The 10,000-nt window shown below is 41.7% G+C and overlaps 1 protein-coding gene across 4 annotated transcripts in view; it reads right to left on the reverse strand.

Moving 5' to 3' along the window:
- The window catches only part of LOC143285704 (glycine receptor subunit alpha-2-like), a 97,298-nt gene that overhangs the window by 78,250 nt on the left and 9,048 nt on the right, over positions 1–10,000 (reverse strand). For 3 of the 4 annotated variants that reach the window (XM_076593112.1, XM_076593111.1, XM_076593109.1), the window contains exons 3-4: positions 3,577–3,756; positions 601–789 (exon numbers count right to left, since the gene is read on the reverse strand). Coding sequence is in view for 3 of the 4 variants with exons in the window: in XM_076593111.1 (XP_076449226.1) it covers positions 601–686 (86 nt within the window). In the remaining variant the exon portion in view is untranslated. The remainder of the gene's footprint in view (positions 1–600; positions 790–3,576; positions 3,757–10,000) is intronic. The other variant, XM_076593110.1, reaches the window with a different exon arrangement.

Genomic DNA, 10,000 nt, shown 5'->3' on the forward strand with positions numbered 1-10,000 from the left:
ACAACCACCACCACCACCACCACCAACAACAACAACAACAACAACGACAATAACCACCACAATCATCACCACCACCACCATTACCACCACCACCACCTACGACAACGACAATAACCACCACAATCATCACCACCACCACCATTACCACCACCATCATAACCACCACTACCACCTACGACAACAACAATAACCACCACCATCACCACCACCACCACCATCACCACCACCACTACCATCACCACCACCACCATTACCACCACCATCATAACCACCACTACCACCTACGACAACAACAATAACCACCACCACCATCACTACCATCATTACCACCACCACCACCACCAATGATCACCACCACCACCACCAATGATAACAACCACTTCCACTACCACCACCACCAATGATAACAACCACTACCACCACCACCACCAACAACAACAACAACAACGACAATAACAACCACCACCACCACCACCATCACCACCACACCACCACCACCAACAACAACAACGACAATAACAACCACCACCACCATCACCACCACTACCAACAACAACAACAACAGCAACAGCAACAAATCCAGGTTTGGGAGTGACCCACCTGCGGTTAGCCATCGTCACGGACCAGAAGCACGCGACCATCACCATCCACACCAGTGCGTCCATCTTGTTTATCGCGGTATCCATGGAAACTCCGCACTCACAGAGACACAGACACAGACACAGACACACAGACGCCTCTGGGTCACAATGCCTCTAGCCTGCAGTGTTCACACTCTGCTTGGGAAGTCTTCCTCAACGAAAGAACAAAACACACACACACACAGAGAAGAAAAAAAAAAACAATAACAAAATTTCCAATTTGTTCAGCTGCAACAACTGCCAACACCACCACCACCACCAACAAAAACAACAACAATCGTCACAATGTCTCCAGCCTAAAGTGCTGTCTGTGCCAGAAAGTCTTCCTGAACGAAAAACAAAAACAACAAAAAACAAACAAAAAACCAACTAACAAACAAACAAAACCAAACAGCAGCTCCAATTTGTTCAGCTGCAACCACAATCACCACCACCACCAGCAACAATCGCTTTGTGTCTTAATGTTGTTTTGTTTTTGGTTGTTTGTTTTTTTTGTTTGTTTTGTTGTTGTTGTTTTTTTGGGGGGTTTTTTGTTGTTGTTTTTTGTTGTTGTTTCTTTTTTCTTTTTTCTTTTTGGGGGGGGGGGGGGTGTTGTTGCTGTTGCTGTTTGTTTGTTTTTGTTTTGTTGTTTTTTTGGGGGGGGTTTGTTGTTGTTTTTTGTTGTTGTTGTTGTTTCTTTTTTCTTTTTTCTCTTTTTTTTTTTGGGGGGGGGGGGGGGGGGGGCGGGGGGGGGGGGTTGTTGTTGTTGTTGCTGTTGTTGGGATTTTTTGGTGGTTTTTTTTAAATCGTTCTTGCTCTTCCACCACAAACAATTCCTGTGTCTACACTCTGGTTTTCATTGCTGTAATTCCTCTACAATTTGCAATCTCTGTGTCTGCATACACTCATTTTTGTCAGCGTTGTTCTTCTACCATAAACAATCACTATGTCTACACGCTGTTTTTTTGGCTTGTTTTTTTTTTTTTTATCACTGTTATTCCTCCACCATAGACAATGACATAAACATTCACAATGTCTGCACGTGTTGTTGTTTTTTTATCGCAGTTATTCTTCCACCATACACGAACACTGTGTATACACTCTGGTTTTATCGGAGTTATTCTTCCACCATAAACATTCACAATGTCTATAAACGCCGTATTTATCGCAGATATTCTTCCACCATACACAATCACTGTGTCTACACTCTGGTTTCAACGGAGTTATTCTTCCACCATAGACATTCACAATGTCTACACGTGTTGTTTTTATCGCAGTTATTCTTCCACCATAGACAATCACTGTGTCTACACTCTGGTTTTATCGGAGTTATTCTTCCACCATAAACATTCACAATGTCTACACGTGTTGTTTTTATCGCAGTTATTCTTCCACCATAAACATTCACAATGTCTACACGCCGTATTTATCGCAGTTATTCTTCCACTATAAACATTCACAATGTCTACACGCCGTATTTATCGCAGTTATTCTTCCACCATAGACAATGACTGTCTACACTCTGGTTTTAACGGAGTTATTCTTCCACCATAGACATTCACAATGTCTACACGCCGTATTTATCGCAGTTATTCTTCCACCATAGACAATCACTGTGTCTACACTCTGGTTTTATCGGAGTTATTCTTCCACCATAGACATTCACAATGTCTACACGTGTTGTTTTTATCGCAGTTATTCTTCCACCATAGACAAACACTGTGTCTACACTCTGGTTTCAACAGAGTTATTCTTCCACCATAAACATTCACAATGTCTACACGTGTTGTTTTTATCGCAGTTATTCTTCCACCATAGACAAACACTGTGTCTACACTCTGGTTTTATCGGAGTTATTCTTCCACCATAGACATTCACAATGTCTACACGTCGTATTTATCGCAGTTATTCTTCCACCATAGACAATCACTGTGTCTACACTCTGGTTTTATCGGAGTTATTCTTCCACCATAAACATTCACAATGTCTACACGTGTTGTTTTTATCGCAGTTATTCTTCCACCTTACACGAACACTGTGTATACACTCTGGTTTTATCGGAGTTATTCTTCCACCATAAACATTCACAATGTCTATAAACGCCGTATTTATCGCAGTTATTCTTCCACCATAAACATTCACAATGTCTACAAACGCCGTATTTATCGCAGTTATTCTTCCACCATAGACAATCACAATGTCTATACGTTGTGTGTTTTTTAAAAATTTTGTTGTTGTTGTTTTTTCGCTGTTATTCCTCCACCACAAACAATCACAATGTCTATCATTATGCCAGTTTTTTATATATTTTTTTATCGCTGTTATCCCTCCACCATAAAAAATCCCTGTGTCTGTCCACACTAGTTTGTATCACTGGTGTTGGCGAAGCAGTGGGAAAAACTGACCACACGAAACACAACACGGCCTCTGAAGAAGAAGAAGAAAGAAAAAAAAAAAAAAACGAAGAAAGAACCATATATTTCGTTTGCCTTTTTCAAAGGTCAACAAAGCTGTCGCCGAAAAAACAAACTCCCAATAGTGTTCGTGTGTGCTTTCAAAGCTCGATGAAATATATAGCCTCCGCGTAAAAAAAAAAAAAAAAAAAAAAAATCGAATCTAAAAGGTCGTCTAGCTATCAAAAACTCGCTGAGTTTCCCCAGGAGAGTGTCCAAATTGCTGGGCTACTCTGGATGAGGCAGAGTGGGAGGGAGTAATTTTCACGTCCTGGACAGTGGAACTCTCTCTCTCTCTCTCTCTGTCTGTCTGTCTGTCTCTCTCTGTCTCTCTCTCTCTCTGTCTCTCTCTCTGGCGCCACTTCACCGGGAAAGAGTTTGTCAGCTTGGGCAACAACAGTTTCTCTCATTCGTTCACACTCAGGAGGCAGACACAAAGCCACGCGCGCGAACCGATGCAAATGAGATTTCCTGCAAACCTGTATACCTCCGTTAGAACTCACCAGTTTACAGTTTGTAGTGACGATTTGGGTGGGGGACTTTGAGGGCAGACTTGAGACGTTGCTTTAGTTGTTGGTGGCATTATGCGTGACTCGAATCAAGACCACTGGCTTCGGGGGCTCTGGAACTTTCCATGGCTGGGTGATGATTCCCCAGTTGCCGTGACTCCGCAACTCCAAGACCTGCACAGATAGAGTCCAGAAGGATGTTAGTGTTTACTGTTGCAGCCCTCAAGCTCAGCTGCGCACGAGCCTGCTGGCAAAAAAAAAAGGAGCTTCCAAAAGAAAATAATATTCATGTTCAGAAAATTATTCGTTTGAGTTAGGCAGAAGCACGTTCAGTAATGTTTGCACGTGCCATTGCAGTTTGTCTTCATCTCAGTTAATTAAAGCTTTTGAATAATTTTGTTTGTTTGCTTGTTTGGTTGTTTTGTTTTTTTTTTTAGTTCGGTTTTGATTGTTGTCCTAAAGATTCTCTTTTTTTTCAATTGATTAATGCTTTTGAATACTTGTGAGTCTGTGTGTTTCAGTTGGGGGTTGATTTATGTCCTCAAGATTCTCTTTTTCGATTGATTAATGCTTTTGAACATGTGTGTGTGTGTGTGTGTGTGTGTGTGTGTGTGTTCCATTTTATCTGTTTTGCACCATTTTGTTCTGATTAGTACCTACTATGTCACTGGAGCTTTTCAGCTAATGACATTAAATATTTCAGTGTCCAGTGTTCAGTGCCGTTCTCTCTCTCTCTCTTTCTCTCCCTCCCTCCCTCCCGGTAAACAGAGCTGGGTGGGGAAAAAAAAGCATTATGTTTTGCTTATCTCATTACCCTGGTAAAATAAAATTTCATTTCGTTTCGTTTCTCTCTCTCTCTTTCTTGTTTTCTGTTCTTTCTGTCTTCCTGTGTATTCCTTTCCCTTCTTCCTTTCTGTCTTCCTGTGTATTCCTTTCCCTTCTTTCTTCCTTCCTGTGTATTCCTTTCCATTCTTTCTTTCTGTCTTCCTGTGGATTCCTTCCATTCTTTCTTTCTGTCTTCCTGTGGATTCCTTTCCCTTCTTTCTGTCTTCCTGTGGGTTCCTTTCCCTTCTTTCTGTCTTCCTGTGGATTCCTTTCCCTTCTTTCTTCCTTCCTGTGTATTCCTTTCCTTTCTTTCTGTCTTCCTGTGTATTCCTTTCCCTTCTTCCTTTCTGTCTTCCTGTGTATTCCTTTCCCTTCTTTCTTCCTTCCTGTGTATTCCTTTCCTTTCTTTCTGTCTTCCTGTGTATCCCTTTCCCTTCTTTCTTTCTTCCTGTGGATTTCTTTCCCTTCTTTCTGTCTTCCTGTGGATTTCTTTCCCTTCCTTCTGTCTTCCTGTGTATCCCTTTCCCTTCTTTCTGTCTTCCTGTGGATTCCTTTCCCTTCTTGTTTTCTGTCTTCCTGTGGATTCCTTTCCCTTCTTTCTGTCTTCCTGTGGGTTCCTCTCCCTTCTTTCTGTCTTCCTGTGGATTCCTTTCCCTTCTTTCTGTCTTCCTGTGGGTTCCTCTCCCTTCTTTCTGTCTTCCTGTGGATTTCTTTCCCTTCTTTCTGTCTTCCTGTGGGTTCCTCTCCCTTCTTTCTGTCTTCCTGTGGATTCCTTTCCCTTCTTTCTGTCTTCCTGTGGATTCCTTTCCCTTCTTTCTGTCTTCCTGTGTATCCCTTTCCCTTCTTTCTGTCTTCCTGTGTGTCCCTTTCCATTCTTTCTTTCTGTCTTCCTGTGGATTCCTTCCATTCTTTCTGTCTTCCTGTGGATTCCTTTCCCTTCTTTCTGGCTTCCTGTGGATTCCTTTCCCTTCTTTCTTTCGGTCTTCCTGTGGATTCCTTTCCCTTCTTTCTGTCTTCCTGTGGATTCCTTGCCTTCTTTCTGTCTTCCTGTGGATTCCTTTCCCTTCCTTCTTTCTGTCTTCCTGTGGATTCCTTTCCCTTCCTTCTTTCTGTCTTCCTGTGGATTCCTTTCCCTTCTTTCTGTCTTCCTGTGTATCTCTTTCCCTTCTTTCTGTCTTCCTGTGGATTCCTTTCCCTTCTTTCTTCCTTCCTGTGTATTCCTTTCCTTTCTTTCTGTCTTCCTGTGTATTCCTTTCCCTTCTTTCTTTCTTCCTGTGGATTTCTTTCCCTTCCTTCTGTCTTCCTGTGTATCTCTTTCCCTTCTTTCTGTCTTCCTGTGGATTCCTTTCCCTTCCTTCTGTCTTCCTGTGTATCCCTTTCCCTTCTTTCTGTCTTCCTGTGGATTCCTTTCCCTTCCTTCTGTCTTCCTGTGTATCCCTTTCCCTTCTTTATGTCTTCCTGTGGATCTCTTTCCCTTCTTTCTGTCTTACTGCCAACTCGTTTGCTGACAAAGAACATAATTATTCATAATTATCATCTCACGCGAACAAGTGAATGATTTAAGTTACTGTCAGCAACTCCGGTCTTTCATGCTGATGTCACAGGAGTGATTTTGACACACGTGTGCGTGTGTGTGTGTGTGTGTGTGTCTGTATGTCTGTGTGAGGCTCTGTGTGTGTGTGTGTGTGTGTGTGTGTGTGTGTGTGTGTGTGTGTGTGTGTGGCTCTGTGTGTGTGTGTGTGTGTGTGTGTGTGTGTGTGTGTGTGTCTGTCTGTCTGTCTCAGTCTGTCTGTTTCTGTGTTTGTGTCTCTCCGTGTGTGTGTGTGTGTGTGTGTGTGTGTGTGTGTGTGTGTGTGTGTGTGTGTGTGTGTGTGTGTGTGTGTGCGTGCAGAACACAAACAGACACACAGACATCACCACCACCACCACCACCACCACCACCACCAGCACCCCAGGCCCCCCAACAGTGCCCAACAGATAAAACAAACTGCGCTCCAAAAATCCTCGCGATATAAAAAAGAAGATTAGTTCCTTCAGCTGTTGCCGCTCCCATAAGATAAATATCAGGTCTGAATACACTTGTAGTTTTTATCAGTGTTGTTGAAAATATATAGTTTTTTATCGGTGCTGGTGTTTATACTGTGTTGTTTTTTTTTAATCACTGCTGTTGATTATGCTGTGGTGGGTTTTTATTAGTGTTGGCGGATATACTGCGGTTTTTATCATCGCAGTAAAAAAAAAAAAAAAAAAAAAAACGCAATGTGGCTTTTATCAGTGTTGTATACTGTGTGTGTGTTGTTTTTTTTTTGGTTTTTTTTATCACTGTTGTTGAGTATACTGTGTTTTTTTCAGTATTGGTAAATATACTCTTTTTTTTTTTTTTTGCAGTGTTATTGATTATATTGTGGTTTTTCTCATTGTTGTTCAATATACTGTATTTGTTTTCAGTGTTGGTGAATATACTGTGGTTTTTATCACTGTTGTTGAATGTACTGTAGCTTTTTATCACTGTTGTTGAATGTACTGTAGCTTTTATCACTGTTGTTGAATGTATTGTAGCTTTTATCACTGTTGTTGAATGTATTGTAGCTTTTATCACTGTTGTTGAATGTACTGTAGCTTTTATCACTGTTGTTGAATGTACTGTAGCTTTTATCACTGTTGTTGAATGTATTGTAGCTTTTATCACTGTTGTTGAATACACTGAGTTGTTGTTGTTGTTGTTGTTTTATCACTGTTGTTGAATGTACTGTGTGTGTTTTTTCAGTGTTCGTGAATATACTGGGGTTTTTTTCCACTGTTGCTGGCGATGTGAAGAAAACAAACCACATAAACCTGTATCCATCCATCAGGAAAAAAAAGAAGAAGAAAAACAACAACAAGAACAAGAACAAAAAGAACAAGACGAACAAGAAAAATACGAACATGAAAAAGAACAAAAAGAACAAGAAAAATAAGAAGAACAACAACAACAACACAACTACAAGAACAACAACAACAACAACAACAACAACACAACTACAAGAAGAAGAAGAAGAAACAAGAATTACAAGTTTCATTTGGCTTTCAAAACTCGCTGAATTCCCCAGAGAAAAAAAAAAGGGGGGGGGGGGAGTCCCAGAAAAACAAAAACTGCATGAGAGAGAGAGAGGAATCAATGTTAACATCCGACAATGAACCTGTGACGCTTGTGGCCATCACTTCGGGTGCAGGATCAAGAGTTGTGATGATGCGGGTTCTGACGTCAAAACTATGACGTGTTTGGTGGCTGTATGTGTGACGTGTGAAAGCCAAGTGTAATCCGAAGCAAATGAGATTTCTTGCAGCCTGTAACTCTGCGAGAGAACAAGTTCACAGCATTAATGACAAGGGGGGGGGCTTCCGAGGCAGACGGTAGACGTGAAAAGTGACATTATGCGTGAGCTGAATCAAGAACACTGACTTTTTTTTTTGGGGGGGGGGGGGGGTGGGGGGTCCAGAATATTCTATGTGATGGGGTATGCATTACTGTGGCTTTGCGCTCCAAGACCTGTTCACAGCGAGACCAGAAGAACTGCTTGTTTACCTTGGCAGTCTCAAGCAAACAAGCTTGGAAGATAAAGAAGCTTGCAAAAAAAAAAAAAAAAAAAAAAAAAAAAAAAAGCTTTCAAACGAAACTGATATGTTCGGAAGATATATTCGTCTATGTTATACTGAATTACGTACAGCAATGTGTGTGTGCATGCTGTGCTACATCCACAGACAAGCACCAGGGTCTGTTTACACTGTCTGTAGAAACAGACAGACAGACAGACAGAGTGTACACTGGTTCTTCTCTCTGTTTTGGGGGGCAGCAGGGGGCCCCGGAAACTAACCACATGAAACAGTGTCTGAAGAAGAGGACGAAGAAGCAAAGGAGGAGGAGGGGGTGGAGGAGGAGGAGAAGGAGGAGGAGTAGAGTTCAGTTTCAGTTTCAGTAGCTCAAGGAGGCGTCACTGCGTTCGGACAAATCCATATACGCTACACCACATCTGCCAAGCAGATGCCTGACCAGCAGCGTAACCCAACGCGCTTAGTCAGGCCTTGAGGAAAAAAAAAAGGTGAATAAACGATAGATAAGCTTACACAAATAAATAAATAAATAATAAATAATAACTATAATGTAAAAAAAAAAAAGATAAATAGGCAAATAGATGTAAAACATGAAGACACACATTCACATATACACGGAGGAGGAGAAGGAAGAAGAAGAAAAAGAAGACGAAGAAGAAGAAGGAGGGGTAGAAGAAGAAGGAGGAGAAGGGGAGAAGGAGGAAGAGGAGGAGGAGGAGGAGAAGGAGGAGAAGGAACAGGAGGAGGAAGAAGGAGGAGGAGGAAGAAGAGGAGGAGGAAGGCGAAGAATCACAGCAACAAATTCCTTTTGGCATTCAAAGTACGGTGAGTCAAGCAGCCCTCGAAAACTAAAGTATTCGAATAATAAAATTCGTTTGGCTTTTTCGAACCTGACTGAATTCCTTTGAGAGAAGGGGGAGGCATCTATGGACAACAACAACAACAACAACAGCAACAACGAATTTCATTTGGCTTTCAAAGCTCAGTGAGAGAAGCAGACTCCGAAAAAAAAGAAGCAAAAAAACAAACAAACAAACAAAAAAAGCATCAAAAGAATTCCAATAAAGTTCGTTCCGCTTATTTTCCAAGCTGGCTGAATTCCCCAAGGGAGAAGGGGGGGGGGAATATCTATACGGGAGGCAGAGCTGGAGTGAAGAGACAGACAATGTTCGCGTCGCGTCCCACTCATGACACTTTCCCTGGCGCTGGTGGCCATCAATTCCCACCAGGAACCATTAATTTTTTGTCAGTTGGCGACAGTTGGGTTCTCATTCACACCAGCGCATAATCCGAAACAAATGAGATTTCATGCAACCTGTAACTTCGTTAAAACACGGGGTTTACAGCTGTAGTAATGGGAGCTTTCAAGGCAAAAGGGAGGTGTGTTTGGTGTCATTATGCGTGAGCTGAATCGAGAACACTGACTTTAGGGGTGTGGGGTGGGTGTCGGGGTGCGAGGGAAGCAGGGCGGAGAGCTCTGGAAATGTCCATAGTGAGTGCTGATTCCCAGAGTTACTATGGCGCTGCTCTCCAAGACCTGTTTCACTCCGAGACCAAGGAAATTTGTTTGTGGACTCTCTGTGTGTGTGTGTGTGTGTGTGTGTGTGTGTGTGTGCGTGCGCGCGCGCGCGCCTAGAACTGACTTAATCAAGATTTTGCGCCTTTTAAACATCATCAGTAGTAGTAGTAGTATTTTTATGTATTTATATATTATTTTGTTTGTTTTGGTGGTTTTTTGGTTGTTGTTTTTTTAAATTATTATTATTATTATTATTTATTTATTTTTAAATTTTGTTATTTTTATTTTTTCTTCTTTTTTTTAATTTGTTTTTGGGGTTGTTGTTTTTTTTTTTTTTCAAGGCCAGACTAAGCGCGTTGGGTTACGCTGCTGGTCAGGCATCTGCTTGGAAGATGTGGTGTAGCGTATATGGATTTGACCGAACGCAGTGACGCCTCCTTGAGCTACTGATACTGATACTGATACTTTGACAATCTCATGCAT

Source organism: Babylonia areolata, chromosome 9 (assembly GCF_041734735.1).
Source record: "Babylonia areolata isolate BAREFJ2019XMU chromosome 9, ASM4173473v1, whole genome shotgun sequence".
Taxonomy (NCBI): Eukaryota; Metazoa; Mollusca; class Gastropoda; order Neogastropoda; family Buccinidae; genus Babylonia; species Babylonia areolata.